An 18,879-nucleotide genomic window follows, 5' to 3' on the forward strand; every position below is an offset into this window, starting at 1 on the left:
CTCGCAACAAAAGGCACCCAAAGGCAGAACTGTCGAGGATGTGTGTCTAGAATTATCTCCAAACATACACAAAAATAATCCAGAAAGAACAGTGTGACTCCAGAGGAGGTAAAATGTAACAATGGAAGCACCTCTAGGTGCCTCAAAATATTTTATAACTTCAGTAGTGGTTACTAAAACAAAAACTTAATAGGTAAAGCTTACATAATGAAGTTGTCTTTAATCAACTGCTGGTCATCAAGTGTACAGCTCCCGCAGTCTATGCTTCATCCCCTTAACTTTAAAACCCTTAAAACCAAGCGTCTGTCAGGGTGAGCACACAGACCTGAAAGTTGTAATAGTTAAAATAAACACACGAAAACAAATACCACCACCACCACCGTTTTAAACACGAAATAGCAAGCATCCAAAGTCAGGTGAAAAGATGTTTTTAAGCGCAGATGTCTGCGTTTGTGGAGCCTTGTGACTCCTTGCTATATTCGATTACAGACAGCTTTGTTTTGTTGCTTGTGATGAAGGAGGGGAGGGGGAAAAAAGTGAGGTAGTGGCCACACACCGACCTTCACTGTAAACACCAAGAAAGGAACTATGGAGGGAAAGTCTTGTTTTTGCTCCATGGGAATCCAGCAACATGGGTATAAGAGTGACACTAAAATGGGCCGTGCTGTCATGAGGCCTTGTTTGCCAGAGCCAGACAAGAATGGTCTGTTATAAAACATGGTGGAATGTTTGTTTTTGTAGTACTGGATTTCCAAAATCCATAGTCTTTTTGTGGCCGACAAGCTCACTCTTTTCTTTGCCTCGTTACCGCAGCTGTCGGAGGTCTGCACCCCTGCCTGGAAAACATGAGTAACAGCTAGAAAGCAATCCTAGCAAAAATCTGCATCATTCATGCGTAATCAGACAATGCTTGGGAGAGTTACAAAGGAAGGGAGGAGGAGAAAACCACAGCGCTGCAGACATTTGCATGATTTCTAGTTTCTTTGCAAGAGCTACTTTTAGGTATAAAATGCATGAAGTTTCATATGCAACTTTATATGTGCTTTATTAGGCTTTGATTCACATCCCACTGAGACCTAGCAAAATTTGGCAGATTGGCCATGTCTGTTTCCAGCACATACCTTCATTTTGTCTTGGTAATACTGTGCATGTATGCACCAATTAAGAGAAAAGCATGCTCTGTTGTGGCTTGCTGCTTACCTCAAAGACTCTCTCCATGGTTCATCCCAGCTGCTTTGTTCAACTCAGACCACGCAGAACACCCCAGATGGCACCCTGACAGAGCAGGCAGTGCTGCTTTACAGTAGTTTCTGTTGAGATCCAGCTAGAAGATGCACAGGCAGTTCAGCTGGACCAGAGTTCTCTTGCAGTTCTTGTGAGCAGAGCTATGGCTCAATCCAAACCACACTTTTGGCTGACTTCAAACCAATCTAAAGTTCAGTACAGCCCTGGTTTTGGTTTAGAGCCACCCTGTGCTTGCATTTGGGTCATGGAGCAAGGATAGGAGCCAACCCCTGACAGCCAAAATGGGAATTCCACCTGCATCCATTTGCATCGTGCTGGTGCTCCTCCACTAACAGTCCTTGTGGGTCTGCAGTGTGCTTGGTCCCCAAACACAAGCCCGATTGTCCAAAGCAGGTGCTTTGCTATGCTAGTTCTAATGCTCAAGCAGAGTGCTGTGGTTCTCTTTGCATATAAAAGAAAGGTAACAATCTTTTTTACCTGTGTTTTCAGACGTTCCAGTTCTCAGATTACATACATTAGATGTAATAGCAAGTTCTCTGGAGAGAACCACGCTTAAAAAAAAAAGTGCAAATTTAACTATTATTGCACATTCAAAAATTCATCTTTCTTACTTGATGGTATGAAAGTTTTGACGTAACAGTGTATCTGCAACAACCTCCTTACTAACAAAGTTCACTTTGTTGATGACTGGATGATTACAAATCCATAGATAAAAACAAAAGGATATTTACAAATACTGCAATTAACACAAAAAGAAAAGAGATCTGACTCCTGACGCTTAGGACAAAAGGTATTGTAACATAACCTGTTCCAAAAAATGTGAAAGAAGGACCACATACAAGTTGTTGGCATTTTAAATATCTTTATTCAGCAGCTATTACAATCAGCCTCCAAAAAACTGGAGTCCCCTCTTGTTTCTGAACTGTGGCAAGTGATGAAAATGCCTGCTAGGAACATTGAAGAAGCTACACAGTGCACTCCTTTCTGAGAAACAGACATGGCTACTAGGGTTTAATCTCTTTGAAAAGGCAAAATATAAATATATACACTCTAAATCCACAACAATGGTTTAAACGCACTACATTAATTCAAGTGGGATAAGAGTGGACAAATCCACATCATGTAAACTGCAGTCACATCGTCTCTCTCCTGTCTTCTCCTCCAACCCTGCCCAGTTTCGGTTTACATTCTGTGATCTGCCTATCGCAGAGATGAAATACAGAAGCGCTGAAGTGTTGAATCTCAGGGGCTGTGCACGGGACCAGGAGCTGGGGTGATACACCGTTCTCTACACGTTGCTCAAGGCATCCACGCCAGGAAGAACTTTACCTGTTAGGGGAAAAAAAATCCCAATAAAGTTAAGGACCCTCCAACTGTACTTTGCTTTAAGCTTACAACTGCAACATTTACACAGATAAAAAAACAAACTAGAGGTTAAAGATGGCTCTACGTGCATTCCCGTTGATATCTGTGGCTATGAAGGCATATGGGTTACATTTAAACTGCTCCATGCAGCAAATACATTTTGGGGCTGTGGTGAGTATCCAGAGCACAGCTGCACTCGTGTGTCAGCAGCAGATTAACGGCCCACAGTTGTCAATGCTCAATTAACAATAATGCTGAGTTTCTATCCAAGTTCCTGCTAGGGGCAGATCCAAACACCTAAGATATTTTTCCATGCAGCTTGATGGCAAACAGATTTTTTGATCGGACCTAGGGAGTTGCTGCATACTTTCTTCAATCCCTAATGGCATGTAAAGAGTATTTTGGAGCGTGTTGTGGAAATTTTAAGAATGAATTAAGAAAAAGGAACAGAGCCTGCTATAAGACTTGAGTCTTTTCTTGGGATTGAAACACCCAGGTCCAGATATCTGCACACCTCATTCCAACGGAGGGGAGTAAGGAACACGCTCCTTTTTGGGTACAGGGGCCCCACATTTTTTTTTATATATATATATATATATTTTTTTTTTTTTTTTTTTTTAAGTGCAACGCTTTTGAAAGCATCTTCTTAGCTTATTGTCCTACTTTAATAATGAAGGCAGAGCTTTCTGCTCCCCCCCAACCTACCTTCAACTGCACAAGCTGTGTGGCAGCACTGAATTTTAACACTGTTCACAACCAACCAACTATTTTTTCTTTTTTAAATAATCTTCAGAGGCTTTTCTAATTAGCTAGACTTCCGTTACATTTAAAAGATCACACACACAAACCCACATTTTGGGCCAAAACTTAGACAACTTTGTCCTTCCGAATAAATCAGTTGCACAGTTTCATTCTAGCCATCTGCATTCTTTCCCTTTCCCATCACTCCCTAGGCAACAGAAACAAAAGCTCTGTCTCACACAGAACTGCTGGAAACCAACAGCTGCAATGCAGTTTATTGCAGTTTCTCTTCTACAGAGAAGCTGACAGCATTAGATAATTTACACATATTGGGAAACAGCTAATTACCAGAGGAAATAAAAACTCATTTAGAGTACAAAGCGACTCATTAGAAGAATCCTGTAAATTCTCACCATTTTGGATTCCGAGTATTCTTGTGCAGATTTGTGAAGTGATCACTAGAGGGCTCCCCAAAACCAGGAGATTTTAAACAATGCTCCCAAAAGGAAGCTTGTAAACCATAATTCCGGACTATTCTGATGAGATTTCCCCAACAGAAACTGGAAACTATGAACAGCCTGGTTAACGTGTCTCAGGGAATCATCTATAAATAAAGAGCCCACTCTCGAGGCTGTTTTACTTTCTATTCCAGCATTTTTGCTGCCTGGGAGTGGCAGTCTATGCTATTTGCAGGAATACTCCATTTTCTTTCCTCTTCCTCTAGGAGGAAGACAAAAAGAGCTATAAGGATCTCATTGCTCTCATTGTTCAAAAGCTACCTGCAACTCCACTTGGTGAAACAGAGAAGACATGCACCCTGTTGTTGTGCTTTTTTGACTATCAAAGCAAGGCAGAGCACCCAGAACTGCCCGATTTGATCAAACAAGAGAAAAGAACAATTACCCTCCAGCAGTTCCAGGCTGGCGCCACCTCCAGTGCTGACATGGCTAACTTTATCCTCAGTATTCCACTTGGCGCAGCAAGTAGCTGTATCCCCACCACCTGTAGCACAAGAAAATGCAATGAGACAGAAGAAATTAAGATTTTCTTCAGCTTAAGGCACAAAAGCCTTGCTGCAGGCTGGTTCTGTTCCCAGATCCTCAGTACATACAGCAATTTTTAAAGTCACATCTGCACACTGAAGGAAAACTGAAAGCATTATGAAGAGAAACAATTTGACCACATTTTTAATGTGGTGCTAGGAGACAAACCTCCTTGTCACATTTAGAAAAGCAAGAACGCGTGCAACTCCTTACCAATAATGGTGATGCAGCCCTTGCCAGTGACTTCCACCACTTTGTCCATCAGAGCTTTGGTTCCTTTGGAAAACTTGTCCCACTCGAAGACACCCACGGGACCGTTCCACACTATTTGCTTGGCCCTTCCCACAACTTCAACAAACTTCTTCACGCTTTCAGGGCCACAGTCCAAGCCCTAAAACAAACAAGAGAATTCAGATATACCTCCTGCCAAGCCTCAGCTTAAATCACCAATGCCTTTTTGGTGGGATCCTCAAAAGCTCCCCCCCTTTTCATTAAGGGTCCAAGCTAACAACCCTGCTATTCACACCACATGTCAAACACCTGACAAGTCCAAAGCCTATAGCCACAGGCCTTGTAGGGCTTGATGGTGCTGTTTTCATGGCATCAAACTTGCCACTGACTTAGATATAGCAGACCAGACATGAAGCGAGAGTTTCTCTGTATGGACTGAATGCTAAGGAACAAAGCGACTTGCCAGCAGCTGCTGCTGCAGGATGGAGCCTGGAGTGGTATTTGTATTCCTAGTATGAAGAACTCATTTTTAAAATCAATGTCAGAAGCATAAAGTCTTAGTTAGAAGCTTTTGCCAACTAATTAAATTCGAGTCAAATAAAAGGGACTCCTCCTGCATTCAGATCTGAAGGTTTTAGAGGATTTTTGCTGTTTTAATCCAAATCTCTACAAAAGCTATTTTACACTTAAAAAAATCAGGACAAGCCACAGGGCTTTCTTTTTATTAAGCCCAAGAACTCCACGCAGCTAGGCTGCCTTCAGAAACAATAGCAATGGATCTCAATTACTCTTTTTATTCCTTTAAGGCATGCCTTTCCCACCCCAGTGCTCCCTGTTATTCTCCCTAGCCCATCGAAACCTACCATCCAGCCAGCAGGAATGCCCGAAGCCACCGTGGCTTCCCCAGTCTGTGCATGCTCATCGAATTTGTCTGCAGTGATGAAGTCAACAGGTAGAGTAATCTTCACACCGTTCTTCTCTGCCTTGGCCATCAGGTCCTTGACAATTTTTGATCCCTCTTCATCAAACAAAGAGTTGCCAATCTGCAGAAGTTATTTGGAAAAAATGAAAGGCATTTGTTTAGCTGCTGGTTGGGACAGCAAAGCACAGCAGCAGTCAGGCCACACCATTCAGCAGTTCTGGGAAGTTTTCTTAGAGCACTAAGACACATTCTGCAATCCAATTTTTGCAAGCTGATTGTCAAGCAACTTCTGAGTGCTCCCTGCTCTTGCGGGGAGCTGACATACCTCGTTTCCAATCCCACCATATATACTGACCATATTTTTTTTCCTAGGAGCAGACTTGTTCTTTTCATACCTGCATGTTGTTGAGCACTTTAAGGAAGGTGAATGCCATTCCACCACCGATGATCATCTCATTGACCTTATCCAACATGTTATTGATCAGCTGGATCTTATCCTGAACTTTCGCTCTGGTGAAGGAGAGAAGGAAAGAGAATGAACAGTGCAGTCACTGCCCAGAATTCTCAGACAGACTTCACTCTATCTTGAACTAAGCAGGAAGCCTCACCAAAGACTTCTTGGATAAGAGTTTGAAGCAGAACTATCCAACTGCTAGTCAGTACTGGCAATTCTCTGATACCTCAAGGTTTTTCTGAGAGAATGGTTTAACAGAAAAGTTATGGGGAACGGGCAGAAATGGAATTTGGGAAATCAGCAGGTCAGTATTAAACAGCAACTTACAAGAACATTATTAGCCCTCTGTTTTTCACCTACTGAAATATAAAATTAATTAGGCACTTTAAAGGCTGGTTCCCCTGACTGCCCATCCAAGCAGAGCAGAGATCAGATCTCAGACCTCCACCACTCACAACCATGGCCTGACCCCAGATCCACTGCACCAGCTTCCATACGCCCAGCTCCTGTAACCAGCCCGGGCCCAGCACCCCATCACGCTCGTAGCCCCAGCATCCCACCATCTGGGATAACAATGCCAAAATTACTTCATATGGGAATGGCAGGAAGTAACAGTAAATAGACAAATCTTTCACCCTCCCCCTCTACGCCCCGTGTGGTTGTTACTTAAAGAGCTTCATAAAGACCCTAGAAAATTACCTAGGCTGACACTCCAGAGACTTGCATTGGTATCTGTATGGCTATGCCCTGCTTCAAGACGTTAGATAAGACCCTTTCCTTTTCTTCCTTCAGTTACCTTATCTCTAAAACAGTGATAATGATACAGATCTCATTAATGAAATGCTTTCAGACCTCATCTGAATAAATAGGCAGTGCCTCTACAATTCCAGCCTCAGTGATTGCAGAGAGCTCTGGTGCAAACCAGCCACCAGCCTCGAGGTAAATTAAGATTTTTGTTTCTTTCTTCTATGCACATCCTACTCCTGGCACTGAAATTACTTTCCTGCACGTGGTCTTTCTTTGCCAACACATTTTATTTCCACCTCCTTAGTACAGTTGTTCTCAGTACAGATTCCTGGTCCAGTTTCGTTACAGATAAGCAATAGCCAGCCTGCAGCTGAACCACACAGCCTGCAAGTGTGGGTCACCTGCAGCTCTAAATCTTGGAAGGGTGCTAATAAAAAGAAAGCACTGCTCATTATAATCAAGATCACAGAAAAAGTATAAAATGAGAACTGAGTACTACTTCTTGCAGAGAATGTTTTTGGGTTCAAAGAACAGGAATAAGCCACATAATTTTATCAGCACGGGGACGTTGCCATGTCCAAGCTCTGTGTCACTGTATTTTATGACGTATTTTAATTCACCTGACAAACTGAAACACTTCCATAGAAGTGTGCATGTGACAAAAACTGGCAGCAATGAGAATTTATTTCTACACACAAGCAGTCATTTGCTTTTGCACCTTTGATTCTCTTTGCACGCTAGCTGCTGGTGGAGAACGGAGACCCAGGCAACTACAGTAGGCCACGGTTGCATAATGACCGACCGTGTCAACTTACACAGCGCTGAGCTTGCAGGATGCTTGTACTCTGAACCACAGAGGAAAGGTCACTGACAACATTTCAGGGCCAGCACGTGTGTCAGTTCTGGGTCAGCCGCCCAGCGAGCTGCCCTGGGCTGTCTCAGGGGGATGCGAGAGGCCACGAGGTATGAGCAGAACCCAACAGTATCACCACAGGCCTGGACGGGGTAAGGTAGCTCCCACTTAACCCACATCTTACAGAGATCTCAAGAATTATCTGCAAATCTGAACTGCAGGTACAGCTCAAAGGAAAGCACTTGTTTGAAGCAAGCCAAAACAACCCTTCAGTTATGATAGAGGTGGTGAAGAGGAATAATAAGTTGGTATGCTCTTGAGTCTTACCCTCCCAGAATTGCTAAGAAGGGTCTCTCTGGGCTCTCAAGGGCCTTCGCAAAATAATCCAGTTCTTTCTTCATCAGGAATCCTGCAGCCTTCTGAGGAAGATTGACACCTACCATAGAACTGTAGAATGAAGATAAGAGTGAGGAAAGGAAAAATGTTCTATCAGTGAAGGTCCAAACATCCATGTGTCTCACAGCACTAAAATTCTTTAGTCAGCTACAGCAAGGAACGCAGCTCCTACCTGCATGGAAACAAACATGGGGATTTTCTTTTCCTGGTTTGATAAGCCAGCTGTAAAGTTGACTTTCCAGCATTGCTTTTGCACAGCCTTTTTGCTATGTGATATGTTTATAGCATCAATTAGTAACCCAAAGCGATGAGGGACAAAAGCGTAGGAGGAACAGACACGTCTTCCTCCAGTAACGCTGATTAGGAAATCGAGCTCCGAGATGAGCACTGCAGAGTCTCAAACACATATATCTAACCATGCTCCATGAGAATAACCCATCTGGAGCTATTCATCTTCAGGAAAATAAGTCTGCTGGAATTGCAGGACAATTAATAAGAGTCCTAAGCAAGTAATTTTGTATCTTCAAAGCCTAAAATGTTAATTCAAGTCCTAAGAGCTTCAGCTGTTGCCTGTTCTCAGAGGTAAGCATTAGATAGCATATGCTATAGAGAACTGTCTTCACTAAATATGTCACTCAGGAATAAACACAGCAGAACAATAATGGGATAAGCTCCAAAATAAGTTAGTTTTAACTAAGGGCTTTTAACTGTGTGTATTTTTAACTGGGAGCAAACCTCGGCATCATTCTGCAGTTCTGCCTGTGGACAGAAAAGGGATACATACCTGTGAGCGCGATGGGCAGTTCCAAAAGCATCGTTAACATAAACATCTCCCAGTTTAGAAAGAGAGGCTCTGAAAGCATCCACTTTCGCAGAATCAGCCTTGATCTAAAGGGAAAAAATGACAAGCTTGTGCTATTCAAGTCACAGAGTAGATACTGAAGCTGAAGTCAAATTCAGCAATTAATAAGCAATTGATTCATAACCCCAAAGCAAAGAAAAATCAGCTGGAGAAATTCATCTGTTTATCCTGGGGGTCACTGCATTTCATATGCTCTTTTCCAGTCCAGCAGAAGCCACAAAAACGTTTAAATGGTTTAAACTCCACTTTAATCCCTCCGAGCCTGCTCCTACATCCCTGAGAACTGTTCCCATTGCAGGATCTTGGTACACCAACAAGGTAGGAACGAGCTGCACCACAACCAACCTCTTGGTCTGCTAACAGATCTCCGTTTGTGGGGCGATCCCAGGTAACACAGGAAGGGTGTGCAGAGACAAGGTGCTAATGAGATAAAAGCAAACTTGCTCATGCCCAACTACTGACCAGAGAAAGCATGGTATCTAAGCTCCTGAGGGATTCATTTAGTGTCTGCTCTGAGGATTAACTTATAAATAGCCCGCACACCACTACAGGCCACAGCCGTAACAGCCAGCAAAGGAAAGCTGGGGACAGGTTGAGCGGGCAGTGGGCAAAACCAGAAGCGTTTCTGCTGAGAGACTTTCTCCACCCTCCAAGTCCTCACGGGATGGCTCAAGTTGTTCCATTTTCCTTCCCACCTTGAGAAAAACAGCAGAGCTCTCTAACAGCGACTGCTCAGAGCAAGTTCACTGCCACTTGCTGTTAAAGAACCTCCTGGACTGGCAGTTGGGCGATCCCTGACTGACTGCCTTACTGCTTTATCAGCTCCCCCCCGAGCGAGGGCTCTGCTGCTGCCTCTGCTAGCACACAGCTCTAATCCTAATTCAGGGACGATGGCAGCAAGGCACTCTAAGACAGGCCAGACGGGTTCAGCACAGCTTTGGGGGCCCTTTTATTCACACAGCCTAGCCAAAGGGACTACACAGACTCTAAAATAATGCTGTCAACTCCTCCTTCACTTGCTAAATGTCCTGGCTTTACACGAAGACATGAAGTGCTCCGATCAAATCCCGGAACATCTGGAAGCTGAACGCAGAGGCTCTGAATGAAGGAATCCCCTACCACCTGATCTGCCTTGGAAAGACCCCTCTCAAGCACCAGCTAACAACCCACGTCTTGCACTGCATCTCCATTCCCACAGCACTGACTTTCACCTGGTAAGATGAGAAGCTGGTCTGCCAGCTGCAGCTCTCCTGTCGTGCCCAACTGCTTTGCATGCTTCTGTACACATACAAGCGCATAAAATCAGTTCCCAAAGCCAATTTAATTCTCATCCCACTCTTCCCCCAGCCACCACATTGGCTTTCAGTGGCACGAGGCTGTGGTAATTCCAGACCAGCTCAATTTCTCATTGTCACCTGGAGCTGCAAAGGCTCACTGGTTCTCTGGGCCATTTTCCTAAGCGCCAGGAGTCCTGTGTCAGCCCCTAAAGGGCAGCGCACGATGTCAGCATTCCCCTCCACGCACCAAATCTGTGAGGAGCCAAGGCCTGCAGAAAGTCACCGGGTCACCATGGCTAAGAAAAGCAGCTGTCTGGAGCAAGCCTTCTTCATGACCTTCAAGAAAATGTCAGAGGTGCAAGGCAGCCTGGCTCTCGACGGCTGCTCTGAGAGCAGGCAGGCTTCTAACGGGTTTGACAATCTCAGCACTGCAGAACACGTAAGCATCAGTTTAAAGCATTAGGCACACACAAAACTAGACTTGATGCTTCACCTTGTTCCCAGAAGCATCCTTCCCCTTCCCTTCTTCTTCTACGTGGAAGCGGAGGTTCTCCAGCAGGATGATGGAGCCAGTTGCAGGATTAGCACAGGCCTTCTCCACATCAGGACCAACACAGTCCTTCAGGAAAGTCACCTCTCTGCAAACAGAAGACACACACCCCGTCACCCTACAAGCGACTCTTCCTTTCTGAAAGGAGAGCACCCAGGTCCACGCACAGGGCGGGCCTGACGTGCACTGAGCTGCTCTTCTACTTCACCTGCCCATGAGCGCTTTAAGCTCCACAGCGACCGGGGCCAAGGAGAACTTGTCGGGCATGGGGACACCGTCGGGGCGACCCAGGTGACTCATCAAGACCACGGACTTGGCTCCATGGTCCAGGCAGTGCTTGATGGTAGGAACGGCCGCCTTGATTCTGTAGGGACAAGGAAAAAGCTAGTGAAAAAGGATTCAAGGAGTGTTTGCTATAGAAGCAGGCTGTCCGAGCACTTACACAAGAGCCCCTCAAGGGGAGGGAAGTTGTCCCTCAAAAAGGGACAGAGAAAGCACAAGAGCTTGGCAGAATGATTGTTTAACTGTCATTAATGGTTCCACACTGCTCAGCCTCCCCCTCACAGACAGCAGGGCACTGCCACCAGGACCCCCTAAAAGGGACACTGGGCTTCAAAACTTAAGTCTAGGATAAACACCTCGAAGCCTAATCACACCCCACAGAGGGCATCTTTCCCTGCAGAGCTAACTCAGCCTATTTCTTTCCCAAGGACTGTGACAATCCCCAAAGCACAGCCATCACACACCATGCATCAGCTAAGTTCTCTGTCCCGGCATGTTTTCACGTGTTCTACTGTTATCTTCTGCAAGATGTAGGAGAGAAAAGTACAATTTATCTTGTCATCCAAATTCTGCTGATTGTTTGTAGCTATGAAATGCCAGGAAACATCTGAACATAACCAGGCTTCCTTATTTAGCGATCCTGAGCCAAAAAAAGGGATGACCAGTGGTGAACAAAACTGGCACCCGCCCACAAACGCTGGAGAAGCTAAATGAGACATCTGGTATCGTTGCTCCTAAACCCTGTGTCTCTGCACGCTGCTTGAGTGTGTTAATGTTAGACAAGTGAACACAGCCCCAGGGTAAGGAGCCAGGACATCTTCTGGTGCTACCATCAAGAACAGCAAACACAGCTGAACAAACGCGTGGTTGTGACACAGCCATAATGCTGCAACCGTGTTTAAGGAATGAAGTTTCAGGATCTGTACAGTTCAGTCTTGTTTTCTACATGCTTTCCACAGCAGCTACAGTGAGAGTAAGCTAGTAGCAACTCTCGTAGTAACTACAGTTTGCAAATAGCTGCAGGAGTTTTAACTATCAGCTGTCAGACCTTCTCTGAGACACCTAATACTCAGCGATTAGGCAGGGACAGCTTAACCACAGCAGCACTGCAGGTACTGCTAAGAGAACCAGGCCTCAAATCAAAAAACAGAAATCAAAGGCTCACCTTTGGTTGTTGGTTATTTTGTGATCCTTCATTGGAACATTGAAGTCAACCCTAAAAAAAAGCAGAAAAAGTTTAAATACTTAAAAGTTGTTTTTACAAAAAGCAAGGTAACCTGCAGGAAGGGAGCTGCCTAGAAAAGCAATGTTGCAGTTAAGGTTAGGGTAAGATTTTTAGCTGTCTTGTGCATTTCAAATCGGTATCTTCTCAGCCGTTTGTGCTTGTGATGAATACAACTGGAGAAAAACATCAGGTTGTGTGACTTTATGAAGCTACACTGTCAATCCAACCCAACTCTCGTGGCCGTAGGAGTGATGATGCTGAAACAGAAAACAAAGCTGGGATTGAACAAGCTCCTGCTTGATTTTTCCATTTTTAAAGCCATGCTCCCAGATCACTGCCTAGCAGGTTCCAAGGGAAAGGAAGCAAATAATGAAAGGCAACACCGTGCTCTCCAAAGAGGCTTCTGAAATACCCAGCTGGACTACTATGGCAGGGAAGCAAGCTCACAGAAGCTGCCCAATTACTGCTTACAGCTCTGAGCTTCTGCTCTCAGCAGCTCTGATCTCTCCAGAGCCGAATACTGCAGCTACCACATGCCCGTGGGAAGACCTGACTAGATCCAAGGGTCGCTTCCCTCACACACCAGAGGAAGGGATGGCAGGGAGGAATTTTATCAGTTTCTCTAGCACACCTTGTGCCCACGTGGTGACCAGCTGCAGCAGGAGGCTGTTTCGTAACAGCCACGGGCAGAAATTACTCACCCAGCCGCCTTCCTCCTCCCTGTCTCGCTCAGAGAAAGCGTGGCCACGGCGTGACCATGGATGAGCAAGATCTTTTTCTTCCGGGGAGGAAGGGAGCGTCTAACTGACTGTAACAGCGCATCAGAATGAGGAATGTGAAGTGCTCTGTTCACCTTTATCCTCCATCACTCCACGTCTATACACACAACACTGAAATTCTGGAAGTTGCTCGAGTTTCCTTGTAGCCTGCTCAGCACTAGAACCATATGGGAAGGCTGGCAAAAGCTGCCAGCAAAGCAGGAGTAACTGAGCGGAAAAAATTGAACTGGCAGCCCATGGTACAGTGGACTAATTCCATAAAGGCGACAGGAAAGCATCATCATCGTGCTGCTTTTCTGAAACTGGGGGAATAAGAGAACAGTTTGCTTTACAGAGCCATCAGAGCTACAAAAGACCAGGCTCACCCTTTCTCCCCACCACAGATATGGCCAGTGAAGTCTGAGCTCTCCCTGAACCTTTTCTCTTCCCCAGTCCTAACATCTACCTTGTTCTGCCTTGGGCACTAGGCCTGGAAGGTAACGTCATAAACATACCAAAAGTACGATGAACATGAAGAGAAAGAAGAAGGGTATCGATTTTAGTAGCACTGAGAGCACGTGGCGACTTTAGGGGGAGATGAGGTGCAGGCAGGAAACTCACGAATTAGCACCAACTGCTGCTTCACTCTGCCTTTGCAGCCAGGCACGGGCCTGCAGGCGGGTTATGCCCATTATCTGCGCCCCCACAAGCTGGCTAACCCATCCCCTGATTAAAAAAAAAAAAAAAGTATGTTGTTATAGAGATAAAGGTCTTTTTTTTTGTACCAGATTTAGGAAACACGTGCAAATCCCAAGCTAGCTTCTCGCTATGGGAGCTGATTTTTAGCCACCTAACTTTGAGGGAACTACATCAAAATAAGACAAGAGAGATAAAATAACGAGACGGGGGATGCAAGCTGCAGCCTCCTCACCACACAGGGCGGCTGATACAAACGGGTGGCAGTAAGGTGACCTTGGAGAAAGAAACCCAGGGTTAGAGGAACTCCATACCTCACCTGCCAGCACCTGGCTGCCGTTCCGCCCAGGCTTTGAGCACAGCCGCAGTTTTACAGCCAATTCCTGCCTCAGGAAGCAGGGGATGCCTGCAGCCCGGCCCCCGGCCCGAGGAGCAGAGCCATTCCCGGCTGTGCTCTCACCTTACCCTCACTCATTTCATCTCTGCGCTAAAGGAAGGGGAGCTGAGGGAGAGATTCTTCTGGAAGGGCCTTTTCTGGAGCCCTCTCCCACAAGGAGCCCACAGCAGCGGGTGCACCCCCCCCCACACACACACACACAGCCCCCTGACGGCGCTGAGAGCCACGGGCAGGGCCTGGGGAGAGCCGCTCCCCCCCGCCCAGCTCCTCACCTCATAACAACCCTCTTCCCCTTCACGTCCACCTTATCCAGGGTGAGTTTGTTGGAAAGAGACATGGCTGCAGCCGCTGCGATCCGCACCCTCCGCCTGCCACCCGCCTTCTGAGGCGCTGCCCGGCCCGCCCCGCCGGCCTCACGCTCGGCCCGCCCCTGCCCGCGCCCCATTGGGCCGCGCCGCCCGCCGCGCGCTCCCATTGGACGAGCCGCCCGCCCGTCAGCCGAGCCGTTCAGCCCCGCCGTCAGGCCTGGCTGCGGCAGGGCCTGGTCACGTCCCGCACGGAGCCGGCGGGGGCGGGGCCGCCTGGGGGCAGCCCAGGCCGCCGCTATGGGGCCGCTATGGGGCCGCTATGGGGCCGCTATGGGGCCGTTGGGGTGTGGGGCCGCTCTGCCCCCGCTCCCCTCAGCCTCACAGCTCCCGCTGCCATCCGTGAGGCTGTAAAAAGCTCGATCCTGAAATCCCCCCTTAGGATGGAGAAGGGCAGGCACGCACATCGCCTCAGTTTGTCCATACGTGGCTGCAAATCCTATGGTCAGGGTTTATATTAAATACAGCTGGTGCTGGTCTTGATATTTGCTAAAAGTTAAGCTGGAATCACGGAATCATTAGGGCTGGAAAAGCCCTCCAAGATCACCTGGTCCAACCATCCCCTACCACCAGTGTCACCCACTAAGCCATGTCCCCGAGCACCAACCTCTCCTTGAACACCCCCAGGGACGCTGGCGCCACCACCTCCCTGGGCAACCCGTCCCTACACCGAACCACACTTTCTAACAGAAATTTCTCCTCATTTCCAACCTGAACCTCTCCTGGCACAACTTGAGGCCATTCCCTCCAGTCCTATCACTAGCTGCTGATCCTATCACTATTCCTGACACAAACCGGGATGCCGCTGGCCTTCTCCCACTGCCCAAATAAAAAAATATCAGCATCAAATCCTAAACTGGTGGTGAACACAGCCTTCTCAGAGCCTGGAGTTGCTTTCCCCTGTAAATGGAGTCATTCAGTAGTACAAGAGTTTCTTTTAAAAAGCTTGCGTGCCATCTCCTCGAGGTAAAAAAGGCTGGAGGAGAAATGTCACGGAGCACGGCAGGCAGCCGGTAACCCGAGCACCCAGAGTAACACAAGATGCCCGGCACTCACACACCAGGGCTGCTCGAGGAGAGGGGACAGGGGGACACGCACTAATCCGCAGTCAGTAGAAGGTGCTCAGGACTACACAAGTCATTCTGAATTAATTCATAAATAATCAAATTGTAAAAATACCTGAGATACAGGAACTTGCGGGGTACTGCCCATGCACTTCCAGTCCTACGAGGTCGGGCATAATCAAACCCCCAAAGGGTTTATATTTAAAAATAACCAGCAACATGCCACTCAATAGGAATAACTCCACAGAAGAATATATGCATATAACAGGCTAGTACTGTGATATGTCTTTAATAATTCAAAATTGGAAGCTTAGTACAGCTTTAGGGATCTATAATTTGGGGCATAACAGCAGCCTTAGTTTGTAAGGTGTACTCAGGTTTTATGTTTGCTTGTTTTTTCTCTGGTTTTTAAGAAGAAGGTAGGAGAAGAGAGAGAAAGTCACACAAGAATGTGGGAGTGACAGAATATAATTTAAAATATAAAGAAAGGAAAAGTACTGCAGACACGTGTTGGAGACTCAAAGCTCATTTCCACGTTTGAGTCACCTTTCTGTCCTTCCTGCCTGTTGTGAAATATCTCGAATATACTGCAAATATTTAAAGAAAAAAAGCCCATGCAAACAGTTCAAAACCTGCACTTTTACATTAACCAATACAACAAAGACAGGAGGGCAAAGGACTGATAAATGAAGAAAAAAACCCTGGTATTAGACTGTGACCACCTAGGAACTAATTTCTAGAAATACAAAACAGAGGCTGTACTTTAGACTGACACAGCCATCATCTGCATGATCCTGCCTGTTCTGCCTGGCAAAAAGGAATAAGACTGTGGCAAGTTTAGACAGATCACAGATCACGGGCTTTGGTACACTGGCCTACATATTTATATTAAATAAACTGAAGGGTTGTGGCTTGGAGACCAATAATCTGCATCTTCATCTGGATCACATGATCCAGTCTTCAAAAACTTCCTGCTTTTATAACTGCTGTCTGCATTCTAAGTTTCTACTTAAAAACAAGCTTTGGCACAGTCTACAAAGTGTTTTGTTCTTTTTTTTTGATTTTTTTTTTGTTCCCCCCCGCTTGCAGTAGTGCAATATTCAAAAGCATATATATTTTTAAAGAATGTGATGATGGTATTTTTGTTTTTCTCTATCTCTCTGTCCTTGAAATGGAAGATGAAAGGAGACAGAAAAAAAAAAAAACAGAAAATCCTTCCTTTCTAAATAATACTGGCTTTCAAACATTAAGCTTGGTTTCAGCCTAGGTTTTAGACATGAAGCATCACAGAAGAAATGTGAAGAAAGATCACTTATACTGAAAGGCTTTTACACGTGTAGCGTGTAGCTTGCTTTGTGGTTTTAACCTTCAATACCAGTTTAATAACATTATTTATTTATTTAAGTTTTGAAACCTCTTTAATTGATTTAAAGCAGAATTTCTTGGATTCTCAATGCTGATGGTGTCTGGGCATGTATTTTTATGTACAACCTAAATAACAGACATACTGCCCTCATCAATCTTAACTACACGTTTATCTATTTTAATTCAACCAGCTGCTATCTTTTGCTCTAGACCATTACTACTAAACAAAACAACAACAGCAACAAAAAAAACACAACAACAAAAAGTGTGTGTGTGTAACAAATGAGTTTAACTTAGCAGTCACTAAATAAAAAGACAAATCCCCAGTTACATCCTTCCCCATAGGCTTGTCACTGACCACAGTGGACGAACATAACCAAACCCAGTGACCCAGCAGCCAGAATAAAGCAGCAGCAGCAGGAGCCTCCCAGGCTCTTGCCCAAGCCCAGGAAGTGATCCGAGCACCCATGCTTTTTCCGAAGCAGATGCAGTTTCCCGACTTTTTAAGAAACAGGGCCCTCTAGGGGAAGGTGGGCGAGAGCTCACTGGGAAATGATCTGCCAATACCTCGCCGGGCTTTCCGCATTCCTGCATGGGACAATGACGAGCTCTTTGTGGCACTCAGCGAGGAACGCTTCCTAAACACATTAATTAAAAAAAAAGGGGTGGTGGGAAGAACATATTTAAAGAATATTTATCCATATTGAAAGTACCTAAGCAGGGGTTAATAAAAAAATCTATGCAGGAACTGTGTGCTGGTAAAATGGACCATCAAACCTGAAAATATGATGTTTCAGGCAGCAGCTGCATAGGATCCGGAATTTACCAGTGGACTCCCCGACGATGGCAGACTGCCAAAGTACAGTATTTCTGCACATCTCTGTAATGCCAAACAACAAAGCTTTAGAAGAATATTACTCCTAGTGTTATTTACTATATATTTTTTCCCATCAGAGCTCTACAAACCGATATTTGTTCCACTGATTTCATACAGGGTAAAACAAAACAACATTTGATCCAAATAAATTGCCTGTTTTCCATAAAGCAGTAATCCTGAATATCGGGATTTTCCTTACCACTCGCTCCCCATGGTGGCAGCAAGCACCTGCAGGTGTGAGGCAGGTAAGAAGCTGCTGTAGCAAACTGCTGTAGGAGCTAATTTAAAACTTAATTGTCCAAGATATTTAGTGCTTACAGAGACATGGGGCAATGTGGATATATGGTTGTAGGTGAGTTCAAATTTTGCAGCAGGTGTAAAGGGTGATTTTACTGATGTGATCCTCTTATGGTGATACTGTAGCTAGGGTGGTCTGTACAGTGAAGCTGGACTGGCTCATGAGAATGAGATTGTTTCTGTGGGATTGGAAAGATTAAGATTTTCCAGACTTCAAGACACAATTTCACCAATATAGTTTATGTTATTCCCTTTTGGCTTTGTCTGTAAAACCTCCTGAATGACAAAAAGTGGTAGAAAAATGTTTGATCTTACCCTACATGCAGTTGAGATATGTTTTATACCTTGGGAGACTGGCTGTGGCTTTAGTCAAACTCTCCCACACTAGTGATGTGGTGTTGTATCCATCCTGGGCACAGGGACAGAAGCCTGAGGATGCGGACTGAGGTGCTTTTGATCCACTTCACTAGACAATTTGCTGCAAAACGGCAGCTGGACATAAGTGCCAAAGAAAGTGGCCTGGTTAATCTTTTCTTAAAATGCATAAATAAATTCAGCCATAGCTAAAAAAAAAAGGTTGTTCAAATTGAAACAGGAAAATTCACATACTCTCTTACCCAAAATAACTGAAGATGTAAATAAAACAGACCTAAATGTTTTGGTTGCTATTTCTGTGCAACAAGCATGTATTTTCAAAACCACAGGGGTGAAAAACCTGGAGGCTTCCACACCTGCCGGAGCGTATTAGGCCAACAAGAGCCAGTCCAAGGTGACTAAATTACAGTGTTGGATCTTAACTGAAAGCAAAATTTTCAGTCATGGAAAGACTTGGATTCAAACTCAGCTTTCTACATGACAACAGACCCA

At 45.4% G+C, this 18,879-nt stretch overlaps 1 protein-coding gene across 1 annotated transcript; it reads right to left on the bottom strand.

Moving 5' to 3' along the window:
- Nucleotides 1–2,087: 2,087 nt before the first annotated feature.
- PGK1 (phosphoglycerate kinase 1) lies at nucleotides 2,088–14,485 on the bottom strand. Its single transcript, XM_005015196.5, has 11 exons — nucleotides 14,317–14,485; nucleotides 12,134–12,184; nucleotides 10,895–11,050; nucleotides 10,630–10,774; nucleotides 8,782–8,885; nucleotides 7,929–8,048; nucleotides 5,943–6,057; nucleotides 5,489–5,668; nucleotides 4,608–4,785; nucleotides 4,255–4,353; nucleotides 2,088–2,574 (listed from the first exon to the last, which is right to left on the bottom strand). The coding sequence occupies exons 1-11, from the start codon at nucleotides 14,379–14,381 to the stop codon at nucleotides 2,534–2,536; spliced, it is 1,254 nt and encodes a 417-aa protein (XP_005015253.2). The 5' UTR covers nucleotides 14,382–14,485; the 3' UTR covers nucleotides 2,088–2,533.
- Nucleotides 14,486–18,879: the final 4,394 nt, after the last annotated feature.

This window comes from Anas platyrhynchos, chromosome 10, assembly GCF_047663525.1.
Source record: "Anas platyrhynchos isolate ZD024472 breed Pekin duck chromosome 10, IASCAAS_PekinDuck_T2T, whole genome shotgun sequence".
NCBI classification, from domain to species: Eukaryota; Metazoa; Chordata; class Aves; order Anseriformes; family Anatidae; genus Anas; species Anas platyrhynchos.